The 18,768-nt window shown below is 40.9% G+C and overlaps 1 protein-coding gene across 1 annotated transcript; it reads right to left on the bottom strand.

Moving 5' to 3' along the window:
- Positions 1 to 6,792: 6,792 nt before the first annotated feature.
- On the bottom strand, positions 6,793 to 15,664 carry LOC136427568 (peptidylglycine alpha-hydroxylating monooxygenase-like). Its single transcript, XM_066416531.1, has 12 exons — positions 15,470 to 15,664; positions 14,805 to 14,859; positions 13,883 to 13,970; positions 12,485 to 12,600; positions 10,936 to 11,013; positions 10,492 to 10,540; positions 10,271 to 10,335; positions 10,035 to 10,118; positions 9,143 to 9,219; positions 8,381 to 8,434; positions 7,672 to 7,721; positions 6,793 to 7,069 (listed from the first exon to the last, which is right to left on the bottom strand). Exons 1-12 carry the CDS (start codon positions 15,590 to 15,592, stop codon positions 6,865 to 6,867), a joined length of 1,044 nt encoding a protein of 347 aa, XP_066272628.1. The 5' UTR covers positions 15,593 to 15,664; the 3' UTR covers positions 6,793 to 6,864.
- Between the last annotated feature and the right edge of the window lie 3,104 nt (positions 15,665 to 18,768).

The raw sequence follows: 18,768 nt of genomic DNA, 5'->3' as shown, positions 1-18,768 counted from the left end.
AAATATAAGCTTGCACTAGTCTAATGATTACGTTAATTTGGCCTCTTCTCGCTTCTTAGTAATATTGTAAATATAGGTACAAATATGTTTGATGATTAAGGGTTTATCTAAAGCCATTAGAAATGTGCATTTTTCCGCGTTTCCAAGATGTATGAAATGGGGAAAACTACATTGAACTAGTTTGTAAAACGCAGCTCTCTCTTCGTTGTATAAACTACATTCCACTAAAAAGTGTTGTTCGTCCTCTATCCTATTTAAATTACAATGTCTACATATGAAACGTATCTTCTATTGAAAACTATACTGTAGCATGTATGTACTGCAGTCCTATTGTTGATCAACTTCAGCAGCACACTAGCATTCAGTGCTGCTTACAAGCCCGATGTTTTCAGGTTTATTCTGAAAACAGCGTGTCAGGAAAATCTTGTTGGAAACGCACCACAATTCATCACAAAAGTTAGCCGATAGATGATATAATCTCCAAGCAGATCTCCACGGTGCCAAAATCGTACAAGCTAGCCAGAGAAGCTCCAGTCAGCCAGAGAAGTCGTCATGCACCGGATTGAAAAAAAAAAAAAAAAAATTCTTCTGCCAGTTGGATACGGTCTTTGCAACCGTTGGGTCTGCTTGGAGACTTGATCGATTACTCCATGGCTGCGACGCATAGTATGTAAGGTAAGGTAAAGCAGTCATCCTCAATTGAGGTGAAGCATGATGCTTTTTCAAGTAGCTAGTGGTATAGTGCAATACGGCTTAGCCACGGGTCACGTTTTTGACCAAGCACATACACCCTTACTCTTGTCTCGATAAGTGTGTTGGGTTCTTTTATGTGCATAGGTTTGACGCTCGAGGCTAATGCCAGAAGCTCCCTCATACACGGGGCCGCCGGCTTTAAGTCACCATCCGAAATGACGAATGCAATCCCTTACAACATGTCCGAGCTGGAGTCGACCCTAGGATCGAACTCGGGCCTTTGAATCGGAAGAAAGTTCGTCACTATAAATCCAGGATCATCCAGTGATAAACGGCTTTATTCCAGTACTGAAGCCTCCTCAGTGCTGGAATTCCAGCACTGAATCTTGCCTCAGTACTCGGTTTCCATAAATGAACTCCACTGATCACTCGGTTTCTAGTGACGATCTCCGCTGATCACTCGGTTTCTAGTGACGATCTCCGCTCATCACTCGGTTTCTAGTGACGATCTCCGCTCGTAACCCAGGTGCTAGACAAGTAGGCTGGACCAAAAGTCATATATTACTGGTTACCGAGTACGGAGGTCACTCGTCACTAGATAACCAGTAACAAAAACCCCGAGGTCACGGGTACCACGCTTGATTTACCAGTAACGAGTGACTGTTCAGTGCTGGAAGCCGAGTGATTGAATTTTTTCGTTAGTGGACTTCCAGTAATCACATCCTATTATCACTGGAATGTTCCAGTGCCTAATATATAGACGATCTTTTGAGTCGATACCGTATAGCACAGTAAGACGGCACGGAGCTTAGATATTCATGTAACAAGATACGCAACGGACACTACTCAAATAAAAAACCCACTGAATGTATTGCCGGGGAATTTATCGAGTAAAACACTCATTTTTTTTTCCAAATTTGGTTAGTAAAAAGTAAAGAGTGAAGTTTTACCTTGCCTCTTGATACCGTCTTCCGAAAACCAGAACGTAAAATGCTATTATTTGATATAACATCAACTACCATATACCGCCACTAACCATAATACCATATAAAACCGCCGACTTCAAACCACTTAGCTACCCGTAACCATCACTATGGTGATTTGTGATCTAGGGAAGTGGAGTGTGAAACCGACACAAAGGTGTACATGTACAGGACATTAATTATTTATGGTGCGTTATCTCCCTTTGAATGCACAGTCTGAGTTACACCCTAAAATTATTGTTACTGTAGTTGAATATAGTAATGTGATCGACCGTCACTTGAAGTTGCATTCCGGCTTTTTGTCGTAAATGTAACGGTACGTAAATTGACGCGTACGTTGGCGTAAATTGCATATCGGAAGCTGGCTCGGTTTACGGTGCGGAATCTATCGTCACTAGACAGGTGAATATTTGTCATCAATGGTTTTCCAGCTCCCCAGGTACTCTCATCTCTCGGTTTCCAGTGATAATTTGAAGTTTTCCAGTAACGAAGTCGCCTCATTGCTGGACGCCCAGAGATGGCAAAACTGCGTCAAATTAAGGTATCGCACCTGCTAAGTATTCGAAAAAATCCGAATAATTCGCACCTGCGCATTTGCAGCAAATACGGGGGGCTTCAAGTATCGGATTTGTTTAGGATCCTGGAAAATGCGAATTGCGTATCTGCGTATTCGTAACAAATACGGACGTTTATGGATTCGGTTGGTATCTGGAAAATTTGAATTTCGTCCGTACGTATGCGTAGCACATACCGGGAATCAACTGCCAAATTTGGAATGGGTCCGGCAAAATTCCGACGTTTTAGCGTGGCCCAAGGTAAGGATGCGAAAAGTTTTCTGCGAAAGCATCCGAAAAAAAATACAATTTTCGGATTTGTCCGCATCCAAAACAGTTCAGATTCAGGGATCCAAAATTTCGGATTTGTAACAGATCCGAGTCGTATCTGCTGGTATTTGCTGCTCGTATCCTTAAAGAATACGGAAAAATGACGGAATGGATATGGGTGTATCCAAACCTATTTTGTCCAGTGCTAGTGAAACATTGTATCGACCAGGCCGGGAGCGTTGGTAGAGGCAGAAACCTCGATCAATTTCTAAGCAAAATAAGCCTGAAAGGTACCATTGGTGATTGAAATACACGTGGGTACAATAATGTAAACAAGAGCTAAAAAAAAGCTGGTCATAAGACCTCATTGTGGTGGGGAAGAAACGGTTGAAGTATAATTTGTTCAAAGAACTAAATTGCACAAGTGCAGTGTTAAGTTTTATTTTGTTTTGTGAAGTTTGGTATGAAATAAAGTGTTTTCAAAGTCAGTGTTAAGCAAGATTTTAAAAAAAAAGCTGACTGGGGCGCCTTTGAAAGAAATGAAATGAAAGTTCTGTATAAAATATGCCAATGAGACTCATAAGCATAATGTATGTGGTGTATTCACCTTTCCTAAAGGCACCAACAAATCAAATATGACATCTCTTAGCATTTATCGTAAGGGAAATACGATTTGCATATTAAATTATGCAAAGAGAGAAAGAAGAAGAAAAAGCATAAGCATAAGCATAATGTATGTGGTGTATTCACCTTTCCTAAAGGCACCAACAAATCAAATATGACATCTCTTAGCATTTATCGTAAGGGAAATACGATTTGCATATTAAATTATGCAAAGAGAGAAAGAAGAAGAAAAAGAAGAAGAACACGCCAGCGAAACAATATATTTCCTCCTTATATAAAGGTAAAAAATAAAAATAAAATAAAAAAGCAGAAAAAGAAAAGGAAAAAGGTTTCACGTGCTTGGGTTCGAACCGGGGACCTTCCAGTCCCCAACAAGCCTACAAACTCTACGTGCTTAAAAATGAGCTACTGGGACATGATTTTTAAAGATACCTAACGTTTAAATCTCACTACACTAACGTTTATCTATCTACATATGTCAATTTCTCCATAAATCATTCCAAAAGCGAGACAGATCTACCCATACATGACTATATTGTAACCAATATACTGGTTTTGATTATATTTTGTACTTAAATAGAATTGTAGGATAGATTAGCCTAAGGCTTGTAGTATTGCTGATTTGATGCCAAACATTGTACCATGTGCGATTGTAGAGCAATAAAGTTTATTTATTCATTCATTCTATGAAAAATAGAGTCGGTTGGTAGGGATTTTGTTTACAAGTTTGCGTACACGCCTGTTTCAGAACACAAATTTCGAACATTTAGTTTTCTGGGAACGAGACGAAATTTTGTGGTTCGAGAGCGGCGTTGCTAACGGCAACGTGAAGATGGCCGTACGTCTTAGCCTGGAATAATTGATAATTGGCCAGGCAGCGGAGCTTGGGTAACGCCGGAAGCTAAATAGGATGGATTCCAGGCTACGTACGTCTAGCAGCACCTCGAGAAAATTTGTGTTGTACCGCAAATAAAGCTCATGTCTTTCAATACGATTCATCTGAGTTGCCTGTTTTGGATCGCCGCATCTTAGTAAAAGCTTGTTCAACCGAATCAAACCAGATTTATACATATCTCGTGCAGTTTTGATCACTCTTGGCGATGTTAAATTATGTGCTTATTTTCGTCAAGCGCGGTGCATTACGTAATTTATATGAACACGACTCTCCAAGAAATTGATAATTTGTTTTATTCTGCGAGTTTACCCGTTAATTTACACAGCTTTTTCTGAATAACTAGTATGCTACTTTACAGTTTTATGATGGTCTGTTGTGTGTGACATTTTCTTAAAGGGCATCCAGAGCATTTTATGAGCCTTGAGACTTGAACAAAAAAACCCAATTTTCTAGTCATTCCTACAAATAGTAAGTTTCAATAACACTATGTCATTACATATTGACATTAAAGGAACAAAGATACGATGTCGTTGTGGGGTGAGAACTGATAAAAAATCCAAGTTCTTATAGACTAATCCTGACTGTCCATCACAATTAGCGGTTCGACCAATGAGAGAGTGACTGCATGTCCGTCAAATATTTGCATTCTTATGTTTTAAGTTTGCATTTCTACACTTTGACGGACGTGGGAGGGGCTATAGTATCGGTCTATTTACACTAGGCGTGTTAAACTAAAAGATCACCATGTAGCTTATTTTTTGCTGCTTTTGAGAACTTTGATAAGAAATCCGCACGTAAATGTGGTAAACAATGGCATTAAGTGTCAATTTCATAAAGATTACAGTAACTAGAATATCTCCAGTTTTCAAGCCTTATAAAATGCTCTGGGTGCCTTTAAGTATAGAAAACTGCGCTGACCGTAGGGTCGTTACGGGAGAGTAGCTAGAGAGAAGTCCCGACAAAACAAGGTCTGTACGGGGCAAACATTTGTCGTCACCCCAGGTGAGTAGAGTTACACTCCACCCCACTCTAGCTCTATTTGACCTCCGATTCAACTCAGACCTTCTCACCGTTGCAGTATGTAAATGAGGTGAAACTTAATACAGTCTTTACACGTCAGAACGCAACAGGTAACCTGGACTACCTCCCTGCCATGGAATATTACTCTTGGGGCATGACCAGCTAATCAAACAGTTGAACTTAGCTACAGGATACCGCCGAGGGACAAAACACGGTGGCCTGCTGTTCTAAGCTGAAGTGGTTCGGGCACGTATGCCGACACAACACACTTGTCAAGACCATTCTGCAAGGTACAGTAGTAGCAGGAGGGAGGAAACGTCAGGAAGGCCAAAGAAGACCTGGTTGGACAACATCAAGACATAGACTGGCCTGAGCGCTACACAACTGATCAGAGAGGCCGAGGACAGAACAGGATGGGCACGGATCATTGCGGCTGGCTGTCATGACGCCCCTACGACCACGGAGGTCATGGGTCATGAGTGAGTGAGTGCTGTTCTATCCAGGGGCTTAGTAAACAATGCTATGTTGAGTCGTACATCGGAGAGGAAATACCAGGACTTACAGGACCAGATCTAGACTTGTAACAAACACTGCAGGTCTGCTCTTTAGATTCACGGACCTGATTGGATTACTTTGCTTTTGTTGTCATCGTTAACTATATATGTCTTATCCCCTCTTTTCACCATAAGGAAATTTTATAATCTCTCGTTGGCGAAAAGGGGGGATCGCATAGGTCTTATCCCTTTTTTTTCACCATAACGAGATTTTATAGTGTCTTTCTGGCGAAAATATGGGATAAAACCATCACTATACCACTATCCCGACATTTTCTTTTTATCACGGGTCTAATGCTACTATATAATTCTGTACTAAATAAAAGGGATAAATATAAATAATCAAGTCTAACTTAATATACAAAGGGCAAGTAGAATACAATGCGTGTTTGAAAGGTGACGCACTTCTGCTAGTTCCAACTTGGATCAAAAAAGTTGCATCAGAACCAAGAACCATACATGCTTTTCTCGAGGTATGTGTTTTAAGAAAACGGCACCCGACACGTTTTAGCAAATACAGTGCAGAATCATATGCGCATTATGTGTTGTGCTTCCCCAGTCATTAAGTATTTTCCTGCATATGTATCAGTAGTCTTCCGATTATTTAGCTGTGGCCAGAAAACAAGGATTGAAAATAGCGTCCCTGATGACGAAATCCCTTGGGGATTCTGACACAATACAATAGTGAATGTGTTTATACTCTTAACTCTGCTCTATACAATTGTCAACGGCCAGTTACGGTAAAACTGACACACCATGTTACAGCCGACACAATTGTCAACTGCCGTGAACTAGTCATCAACCGCCGTTCTAAAAATGACATGCTTTCCCTCCCACGACACGCGCAACGTGATTAAAACATGTAAACCTTGTCACTACATGTTCTTTTCAGGATCTTACCATTGCACATTTGTAGGTTGTAGGATTTAGGACAATTCCAGACATGCCCCATTCATTCATATCTCTAGCACTTTTAGAGATATAATGTTATAACTATATCCCTATGTAAATATAGCGCAGTATAAATAGGGCGGGAGGGTGATCCTCCCGAGAGATCTTATCCGACCTCCCATGGAATCTTGGACTGTGCGTATCAATCCGGCATAGCTGGGGTTCACGGAACACTTTAGAAATAATTACATAACATAACTGTTCGTCACGCTCCTGAAGCGTCGCCAAAATTCACAATAACAACACCCTTCTGTAATGCCAACCAAGGATGTTTATTGATTAGTCAGGTGCGCTCCCTAGCGTGCACAAACAGAAATGCATCACTCATGGCTGTGCACATGATGATCCATGACGTCATCATCGGCTACTGGGATGCCATCCAATGAGCTTGCCTTGTCGGGAATACCGGAAAAGTGTTCCTCCCAGTGGTAGTTCTGTTGGAAGCACCACTGCACAGTGAGATCGTCTGTCCTTCCAGTGTAGTACATGATGTAGAAGTTGCACATCTCGTCTGCGTTAGTCGCCCTACGATTTCGACAAAACAAAACAAAAATACGCAAGAAAACAGATACTCAAGCAACTTGCTAAATTAATATAGACTAGGAAACGGTCAGACGTTACAGGTGGCATCCACTAACCACCGCTGCCACCAGTGTAAGTTACCACTTACAGCCGGCTCAAAGAAGACCAGGGACCAAGATAATTTCAACTGACCTCAGTGTATTGTAATTCACATGGTACAAGAACATGTGCAATCTGAACTCTGACCCCGGGTCGTTCCATTCACTCCCGGGGTGTAACTGTGGAGCTCTACACTACCTTTCCGAATGGTCAGTGACTCAGATGCTCCCCGACTCAGTCACTGACAGACAAACGAAATGGACGCTACCTGAAACGTCTGACCGTTTCCTAAATCTGTCCAGTTGTTTCCTTGTGTATCATATTACCTCTGGATGCCGTACCTTCATCGAAACACACACACACAGAAATGATACAACATGTATCGGGACATCCTTACATGCATAGCAAAAAGTGATATTTTCCATGATATCTTCAGGAAATGTTGGCACACTTCATGGGACTGTACATTTACCAACATTGTAGAATTATACATGACTTTAACTTACCCAATCTTTGTCACGGTGTCCCTATGACTAGTCATCGTGCAACGTGCAGCCTATAGAATACATCATCCCATAAGACAAAAAATGAGATATATTTTCAGAGAGACTTCAAGACTATTGTGTATCAATTCCAAGGCAACAATATGTGGTACTACGTAGTACGTACCATCCAAGGCAAAATGCCACAAAAACGTTGTTTAACGCCCTTTGGCAAAACTAGAAACTAGGTACACTGGCATAGGCTTTACAGAGTGCAACAACAAAGCAGTTAAGAGATTAGAAAGAAATATTGGTAGTTGAATGGCACAAAACTAAAACTTTGTTCCAAAATAATGAGTTAGCTCCTCAAATTTTAGACTTTTCTACTCCTGTCTTCCTCATAATTCACGTGAACAATCACCTAGGACACGTGACCTTACGAACACATGCCGTTGGCAATCGAAAGTGCCAGGAAGTCTATACCGCCCGCCGTCAGTGTTAAGGGATACTGTAAATGCAGACATGTTCACGGTAGTTACATGTTCGCGGTTTTCGCGGCAACCGTTTCACCGCGAACTTAAAACCACCGCGAACCTTTTTGTCCAATACTGTAACCGTATGTGACTTAAGCACTGCCGCGAAATTAAAACCACCGTGAACACTTCATTTTCCCCTTAGCGCGAAATAAAAACCACGCGAACTCAAATAAATGCATTTACAGTATTCTACTTACCAGGAAATCACCTGGTAGTGCCGACATTCCCGGCGTGGTGGCGTTGTAAAACATCTGGAGGAAAAGATGTCAAGTTTATGATAATAATGATGATGATGATGATAGTAGTAATAATAATAATAATTGGTTTATTGGTCCGAAATTACCCATACAATGGCAGCCAATGCTGAATTGCTGCAGGGTTTACAATCACATAATACACAATAATACACATGATACATATTTTCACTTTATGAAACTGTCACAAAGGTCTGGCGGCTGCCATTCGGCGCCAGCAGGTGACCTCAATACGACCTTCCCCAACCGAAGTCAGGTACCCATTCACACCTGGGTGGAGTGAGGAAATTCGTGTAAAGTGCCTTTCCAAGGGCACAACGCCGGGGCATAACGGTGGCATCGAACCCGGGACCTCTCAGTTCTGGGCGAAACGCCCTACCGATTGCGCCATACGATGCCATGATTTGTGATGGATACACATCTTAACTTTCAACTGATGGTACAATATCAATACGTGGTCACTGTGTTAGATACCACCATAAAGACAAACGATTAGTCTTGTCCACTTATTGCATATTGAGATTTCCTAGTTAAGTAATGAGCTTGCAGTATCTGCTGAATAAAGTAAGATATACAATTAGAAAAACAAGAGTCATATTTAAAAAAAGGCACCAGCGATGCGTGGAATAGTATGAAAGGAATTGCAGTAAGCAAGCTTACGATGGAAATACATGTATAACACATGTGTGGAAATAGGGAAAGTACCTGAGGCCTCTGCGGAGACATCCGGCCAATCTCCGTCCATTGGTTGTTGCGGATCCGATAGCCTGACGTCACCACGCCTGGTAGACAGTATAGAGCGTTTTTACCCATTTTCCGTATCAATAAAGCAGGTGCTGACCGCCATGATGGTGTCCATGATTGAATTTTATTGCAGGCATCGTCCCTAAAGTCGACACAGCCTTTTTTTTGCGTTTTATTGACTTTTTTAAAATCATTCGCCTTCTTTGAGCTGTATACATTTAGTAGTGGTCATTTGGGAGCTAGGGTCAGAAGATCTTTAAATGTCCAAACGCGCTTGAGCTATGATTAGCTGAAATGCAAATAGGGACACCAACATGGAACCATTAGAACGTGTGCTGAACCTTATTTTACTCAGATTTACCATATTTGTGGAAGGATTGACATAACAGGTGAACTATCACCTTTTCTAGATGTCAACCCGGACCAGACTGTAAGGTTTTTGGACCATCGCGATCCAGGGCATGCCCCTACTCTTTTTCTAAAGGTGTGGTGGGTTCTTTTACATTTAACGTCCTATCCGAGGAACGTCCCTAACCCTAGATGAGCTAGGTACTCATTTACACCTGAGTGAAGTGAGGAAAGTCATGTTAAGTGCCTTTGCCAAGGGCACAACGTCGGGGCGCATGTTCAGACATGTCTGGGGGCAGGCCGGGTTCGAACTGGGGTCCCCTTGTTTGACAGCCGGATGTTCTATCCATTACGCGACACGACGCCACTTATGGTGGCCGACAAGGATGAATTCGGTCATCTGCGCAAACCTGTTCGTCGTTTACGCAAACCCTTTCGTCTTTGAATTACACATAAAAATGTCGCGCCTTGCTGTTGTGGGCTATCGTACAAACCAGTAACATACCCAAACTGTGCGAGTGTGTCCGGTAGGCGATGGGATACATGGGGGATGAATCGGTGTATTCGCAGGCGGTCTCCATGTGGTAGTCTGTCCAACCAAGAAAAGATTGCCACAATTTGTTATTCTGAAAGTGAAGATTGTTCAAAGTAGTTTATCTATGGGCGAATTTGTTCTGAAAAAGGTCGCTTGAAAGAATAGAAAGCCTCCGCCCCTGAGGCGTCCAAAAAAATCAAACTTACCGTTCACATGTGGAGGTACGGCTCCCCAGGTGCCGAGTACGTAAAAACCAGCTTGAAATTCTGGTCTGAAAAAAGTCGATTGAAAGTAAGAAACAATTGACCAAACTGGAGCTCGCATTTGAAATTGATTATAAGGCCGTGATATCATTGGTCAGCCAACATGAAGAGATCAGGCGTTATTTTATATCATACACGTTCACCGACATTTACTGAACACTCACTGTTTCCTTTGCATGTGTAGTGTAACTCCCAAGCTGTCCGTGTCGCCCGCTAGAACGCAACATACACAAATTTAAATAGGTTAGTGAAAATGGCCAATAGCGGCATTGTAATGCATGTAGTTATAAATAGAATCCCGGGGCGACTTATTATTGGCGGGTAATTAGATCGCAGCAGCAGCATGTTAGTGTGTTTGACAGATGTACACTGTAATCCAACATGACGCAAATGACGTCATATGAAAAACTTGTATAGACGGTATTACGTATCATAGTACAAAGCCAAAACTTTGGCAGAACACAAAAAATCAGTGAACGTTTTGTAACAAAATATTTTGTAAACATAAATGCCTGACGTTTATTCAAATATCACCAACTATTTCGTTTTTGGAGAGAAATCACATAATTGTTGGATATAATCGCTACAAAGACTTGTTTGATAGTCACCTTGCAGCTTGTTCTTGTAGTGCAGCTGCAGTACGATGTACTTGATTCGTGTTGTCCCGCCGACTCGGAAACCGACATCTAAAACAATACGGTATGGATGCAGTATGAAGAGCAAAAAAAACAACAAAAAAAAAACAACATGCAAGATGCCTCAAAGTGCGTCTAACGTCAACTTTCCTAATATAATCCTGCCAGGTACCCTCGACTAGCCTCTACCAGGCTCCGCCTAGTAGAAATCGGCCAAATAGAGTGAATAGTTTGTCAGGGGTAGTCCGCTATACAGGGTAGTCCGTTATACAGTGAAGCTCAATAGGCGACTGTATAACGGACAACCCTGTATAGCGGACTACCCCTGGCATACTATTCACTCTATTTGGCCGATTTCAACTATTTTCCCAGCGACCGGGCGGAGCCTGGTAGAGGCTACCCTCGACAGCCATATTTACAGAAAGACACTGAATTTGAAAGACGCTGAATTTGAAGAGATCTACTAAATTAAATCTACCGAAACCTCTATTTTTTTATTAAACAAATTAAATAACCTTAGCCTATAGTTTATTACAATGTGCCTGACAAGGCCTGGCAAAAGTTAGATTACAAAAAGAGTGTCAGGGTGGTTAAGAAAAACTCGTCTTGCTTTGTGTTCTTTTATATCTTATTGACAATTGTCCTTCATATTGTGCTTAACCCCTCTCATCTATGCCGACAACACTCACCATTAAAGACGTATGATTACACATATATAATATAATATGCAGTTCAGTGACCTCTCGCAGAGCGCTGTTTCAAAGTGGGCGTGAGGAGCCGATACGCCGACAGGATTTATTTGTTTTTTAGTTATATGTAGGTTGTACCCTAAACTCAAACATATTCGGTTTTCGTATTTCTCAACTGCACCGCGCTATAATTTTTACTGCGTCGAAGCTAAACACCTTGGGGGCCTTAACTATAAAAATCCCAATAGGCCAAAAACTGTGTTCTGCTACCTTAATTAGGTCTCTCCCCAAAAAGGGAGAGAGACGATTACAAGCTCGATACGCCAGCTAAACGACAGGCAGACAAAAACTGGCCAAAATAGCAGACTGGGCCCGGCAGAACACCCCTAAGCCGATTCGTAGAGACCAGGCTATGTCTTTATCTAAATTACACGTTGCCATGTGAACAGTATGTAATAATAATGATGATAGTTTTTATTGGTCAGAAATTACCCGCAATGGCAGCCTTTCTAGCGCTGAATTGATGCAGGGTTTACAGGTTTCACACAATACACAACATATATGATATCATATCCACACTTGCATTTTGTGGAACTGTCGCAAGGGTCTGGGCGGCTGCCATTCGGCGCCACCAGGTGACCTCAATACAACTTTCCCCAATTCGAAGTCAGGTACCCATTCACACCTGGGTGGTGTGAGAAAGTCGTGTTAAGTGCCTTTCCCAAGGGCTCAAGATCGGTGACATGACAGGATTCGAACTCGGGCCCTCTTGGTTCTGAGTCGAACGCTCTGCCGTTGCGCCACACGACCCCAAGGTAACTACTAATAATTACCTTCCGGCATGTTGAAGGCCGGAGCGTCCAGGGCCCAGGCGTACACAACCTGGCGGGAGTCCTGGTCCTCCCCGTCCGCACACACCCGGCCCCCGCCACGGGTCTCCTCACAATTCCTTACAGAATGAAACCAAAAAATCGAAGATCTCATCAAATAATGCCGTGTTCTATATTCATATGTAGTGTTTTTGTGAATTTCGTTGGCTAATCTGTCAAACTGTGTGTCAAAAAAACACACAACGGATTTGGTGCGCCAATGTTCCCACATCTGCACATCACATCTTTGTGCAAATATGAGCAAAATTTTTTTTTCAAAACCCTGCCACCATCGTGTGATCCTTACAAACAGTATGAGGGGAAGGAGGGGAAAAAAGTTAGCGGTGATTATATGTTTGCGATTAAAAGAGTCATAGTAACACAATACAAGACAAAACAATGTGTTTTCCATGTGATGAGTTCCAAAAACCGCGAATATGAAAACCTCAGGAATATTCTACGATTTACGGTAGTGCTGCGTACCTAAACGGAACATCAGGTACAGGTACAGGTAACGTAAGATGACCAATTAACGTCCGATTTATTTAAAACGTATTTATCTTAAAACCGCGCGGACAGAGCCAAATTTCAAACCCATGTGCAGAAATATCAGCTCTTCTAAAAAGAAAATGCATTGTCTGTAAGTTTTTCTCCGCCTGTTTTTCTCCGCCTGTTTAACGCCATGCGAGCTTGTATTTCTACTGAGGTATATGATGAAGAATTGTGCTAGGGCAACCCATTATCGTCCACATCAGCTGAGGATCATACTTATGACGTTCTTTATTGCTCATGAGAACAGGCTTTGGCATAATACACCGCGACATGTGGACATGAGCCAAACCGAACGTAAATAGGTTCTGCACGTAAATAGGTCATGTTACGTTACCGGTACAGCGGTTTAGGTACAGGTCCGGACCTGTACCTGTACCTGAACAATTTGAAAAATTAACAGGTGTTCCTCTGAACTTCTTCTATCATGACAGAAACACAAACTAACTGTTTCAACCTGTCAGTATCTTTATTCAAACAACATAACTAGGTTTCCTCCCGCCAAACTCCCTTCGCCTTCCTATCAAAACTCCCGGCCTGCCTGAATGATCTGTTGCATATTAGTTATGCTGTTCCAAGGTGTCTCTTTGGTCACGTTTGGTGTTGCATGAGGTCAGGAGATCAGTCACAAAATAAGCACATAGTGATGATACTTGGCGTTAATTAATATCGGTACAGTACCGGTACTTCATGATCCGGTATTTTGGACCTGTACCTAATCAATTTTTACGGTACAGTACCGGTATACAGTACCGGTACGCAGCACTAATTCACAGTATGATTGTATGTAGAGAAAGGTCTAGATTTTCCTACCACATCTCGTCTGTGCTCCCCGGTTCCTCACATCCGTACAGCATCATGTGATGTGCGATCTCTGCGGACACGTGCGGCTCGTACCCAACTAAAGATTATCATAAAAACCAAGAAAGAAGCATCATGTTTTTCTACTTTATTGGTCAGAAATTACCCGCAATGGCAGCCTTTCTAGCGCTAGCGCTGAATTGATGCAGGGTTTACAGCTTTCACATCATATACAACACGTATACATATACATATCTTATCCACACTTGCATTATGTGGAATTGTCGCAAGGGTCTGGGCGGCTGCTATTCGGCGACACAGGGTGACCTCAATAAGAACTTCCCCAACCGAAGTCAGGTAGGGTCTAGTGCACATTGTTTACAAAGGTTTCGAAATACGTTTGCTAAGTATGGTTGCCAAGTTATCCACATATTTTTACGTGCATGTTTGTAGATAAAAAGATTGATCTATGCGAGTTCTACTAGCTACAAATGTCGCTAAATGTAATCAAATCGTTATCTCCAGTCATACATTGATGTGCATGTTTTTATTTCGTAATTTTTTGACGCAAATGTACTTCATATTTTCAAAATCTGCCCCCCCCTCATAGTGACCCATATGGTCTCCCATACTAATATTCCCTTTTTGTGTTTTACTGTCTTTCAAATCATACGTTTACATAATAAAGTTACAGGCCATACATAATGAAATATGTTGATAGAGTTGTTAGCACCCAAAAGACTGTGTATCTCTGTTATATTGTATCTGACCCTTACCTCTTCCCTCATGACCTCAGAGAAAAGCGGCCTGCGTGCCGATTTGAGCTTATAATGAATAAACAAACGAAGGTTCAAACAAACAAACCAACATTTCGTTCTCACAACATTTGTTCAACTTTCTCCATCCAGTGGAAAGGAAGGGGTATATATATTACCGATGTATGTGGGGTCTTCCTCCATCTTTACAGCATGGCAGAGTAGGACGTCTGACTGGAATAGACCACATAATGTGTACACTATAACGTTACATGTTACTTTCATATGTATGTTCGTGCCATTCTGTTTCGAGCAGTCGAGCAGATAGAGACCCCGCGTCCAATGTAATGCTATCTTTGATAGCGGATAATTCACACTAGGAAGTTTTGCTACCCAAAATACTGTAAACGAGCAGGTGTTTGCGGTGGTTTTATGTTTTCGGGGTGACCTCTTTAACACGAATTTAATACCACAGCGAACATTTACCACTTTTACAGTAAAACCTTGCTTGGAATCTTCTGCCGCCGCGAACTTAAGATTACCAAGAACTTAAATTTCTCCCTACCACGAAAATAAATCACCGCGAATATTTCCTCTTTTACAGTAGTCCTTACAAAATTATAAATGAAATTATCAAGGTTAATGTCATAGGGATGTAAGTAATACCAAAATACCACAAACGTAAAATGAACCTCTATTATTAGGCATTGCTGATATCTTTAATTTGGAAAAACCTACAAACACATGGTTGTGAATAGACCTTATTTCCAAAAAGATTTACGTTTAAGAGAAAAAATAACTTGTCCAATATGTTACCAATATCGCACTATGTCCCACAACTCACGTGTTCTGGGGTAGCGTCAGGCATTCGCAGGGTTTTTGTGAACGTTCCATCCTTAAGAGTCCAGCAGACATTGGCCGCCAAAAGCAGCAGAGCAAAATGACTGCCCGCCATCTTAACCTTCATTTAGGGCAAGGTTGGCCAAGTCCAATATCTCGTTGTATACTGAGTCAACCAACCAAAAATAGAGCCGTGGCGTTTCCAATTTTCATAAACATAGCACCTCAAACGCGAGTTGTCCCCGGTATAGATGTTTACAGACGGTGGGTATGACGTGGATATAACACCTGTCTGTATTGTTTACTTTCACACAGTAGCATTAGCATGTACATCATACTATATATAGATTGTTTCTACTGTTAGTCATAGATTAGATTAGTTCTTTGTATTTGTTAACTATTAGCAATAGTTCAACTCTTACGCGTAAGTTGCCATACATTGTACCAGTTGCAATTGTCGTGCAATAAGGTTCTTCATCTGAAACTGAGGCTGACCGCCATGTTCTAAAACACGTCGGCACCGTACAACGTGTTATCATATCTCTAAGCAGATGTTGGAAGGCAAAATCGTTACGCTTTCCTTCCGTCTGTAACAACGGAAAGGGGGGGCTGAAAAGCAGCATTCAAATGTTCGTTAGATCGTTCAGACCGAGCTCGAGAGGGAGGGAGGGAGGGAGGGAGGGAGGGAGGGAGGGAGGGAGGGAGGGAGGGAGGGAGGGAGGGAGGGAGGGAGGGAGGGAGGGAGGGAGGGAGGGAGGGAGGGAGGGAGGGAGGGAGGGAGGGAGGGAGGGAGGTTACACAAATAGTACGTAAAGTAAATCCACTGCATTTCATAATGGGACATGTGACAGTGTTCCCGAAAACAGGTCAACAGACGGCCTTGCCTGAAAGTATACATAAACAGATGGGGCATATAAATAAAGAAATGAGACACTCACTACACTCCAAGCAGAGGTGTGGGTCCGGTTGGTTTTTAACGTGTTCAGTTTAGACATTTTTGTCCAACACACGGTTGGTGACATAACGAAAAGGGGACAAAATAGAAAGCCTGACAAAAACATCTAAAAACACGTCACAAACCAGCCGGACCTACTCCTCTTCTTGGAGAGTACACTGCACCAAACTGCAACACTGCTAGGTATGAAAAAGTCGCATGTACTATGTCTTTCAAAATGTGGATGATATGGAATAAATATTTATTCTATTCATGTATATTGACTGTACTATTTCATCATCACTTTCAATATTTTTTCATAACCAGTTATAACATATATCAGCACACTAGACATATAAACTAGTCCTGTACCACCAAATGATTTTTAACCCTATCTAGACTGGACTCATCCCCCCCATCATAACTTCCAAATGGTACGATAAATGATCAAATTTGCAGGGGGTGATAAGCATGTAAATATCAATCACCCTCCATAATAAGCCTTGATTATTTTGGCGAAGATAATGTGTTTATGGAACTCTAGTTAAGTATGCAAATAAAGTCTAAATTAGATAATTTAGATTCATTGATGATCTTCTTCAACCAGACTACATGTACATGTATGTCCCAACTTTAAAGAGTGAAAATCCAATCCTAGCACAGTTTCTTAGTGATAATGCAGTCCTAGCACAGTTTTTTAGTGATAATGCAGATTCAGCCCTTCTTTGCATAATCTAAAATGTCTAATCATGTTCATTTTAACTCACTTCCAAACGCACCAATTATGACATTCTGGTCATTTACCACCATTGTTTTATGCCACTTTCTGATGTGTTATTGATATCTATCAATATTCCTCTCTTCCTACGCTACACGTGCCACATCTTTGAAAATCCTATTATGAAACACAGCGAAAAATAATCTCTATGAAATATTGAATGATAATATTCTGATTATGCAAATGACTTTCTACGTCCTTTGAAAGGAAGTAGGAAGAGAGGGATAATGATAGATATCAGTAATGCAAATGAGGCCCTTATTTGCGTAATACATGAGAAAGTGGCATAAAACAATGGTGGTAAATGACCAGAATTTAATAAATAGTGTGTTTGGAAGTGAGTAAAACATGATCATAATTAGACATAGATTATGCAAAGAAGAGCTAAATCTGCATGATTGATAAGAAAATGTGATATTGGCCTACTGCGCCCACTACCAAAAATTGTATTTCTTATTTTTCTAGCTTTCTTGTTTTTTTCTTATGGAGATAAAGATTTCCTTTTTTAAGAATTTCAAGAAAAAACAAGAAACTTTGCGCAAATATTTGCATGTTAATTCATACATAAAGAGTTTTATTCTCGTTTTTCTTCCGTAAAGAAAGTATTTCTAATATGATTGTCATCAGCAAGAATATTCTAGAATTCTTTTTTAGTCTACACACAATATTTGCTTCTTGTTTGGTCTAATTAAGTATCTTACATAATGTACTATAAATAATGTACTATTTTTTATTCTTGCCAAGCATGAATTTTTTCTTTTCAATTTGGTTTAACTAAGAAAAGCATTCTTCAAATTTCTTGTTTTCTTAATGTAGAAAATCTGAAAAAATGATTCTTGCCTTTCTTAGTAATATTCAAGAAAATATAAGGATTTTCTTGACCAAATACAATTAAGAAAAACTAGAAAATCAAGAAACAGTATTTTTCTTTCTTTTCTGTGTTACCTGAAGAAGATACAACAATGTATTTCTTGGATATTGGAGATTCTTTTTACACAAGCAATAAATGTTACCTGCTGACGCTTCGTTGTCTGTCAGACACCTTCTTCAGATAGATCTTCTGACTGGAGTGCTGCTTCTCGCCGCTATAAGTAGCCGAAGTAGGTGGCGCTTTAGAAACTTAATTAACAACAACTTAATTATTCTATTGCGTTGACCCAAAAATTGATCTGGAACTTCAGCAATTACCCCATAGGAACCAATACTTAAGTGATGATTCCCATCATGCATCTGACCCCAATAGGTCCTCAAGAAGGGACACCATTAAATTCCTGGATTATACATGTCTTTTTTATTAGCAATTTTTATCTGTGAATAATTTTTACACATTTTGTTGATTTTGTATTCATAAAGATGTGGTTTAAAAGAAAATGACACTCTCCTCTGCTCTTGTGTATCCCTTTAATAAGATGGGCACCAGTGTCTTCATTTTCACAAACATTGTAGTACCTAATAGCACATAGTCCAGAATGTGTCATTGCCATTTCAGTATTACGGTATATTTTACATGTCTAGGGAGGGGTTGCTAGCCCTTCCCCTTTAACATACTCGAGACACCTCCTCGAAGACGGGACCCCCATTTTACGTCTCT

Source organism: Branchiostoma lanceolatum, chromosome 2 (assembly GCF_035083965.1).
Source record: "Branchiostoma lanceolatum isolate klBraLanc5 chromosome 2, klBraLanc5.hap2, whole genome shotgun sequence".
NCBI lineage: Eukaryota > Metazoa > Chordata > Leptocardii > Amphioxiformes > Branchiostomatidae > Branchiostoma > Branchiostoma lanceolatum.
This window is presented reverse-complemented; position numbering and strand designations above follow the sequence as displayed.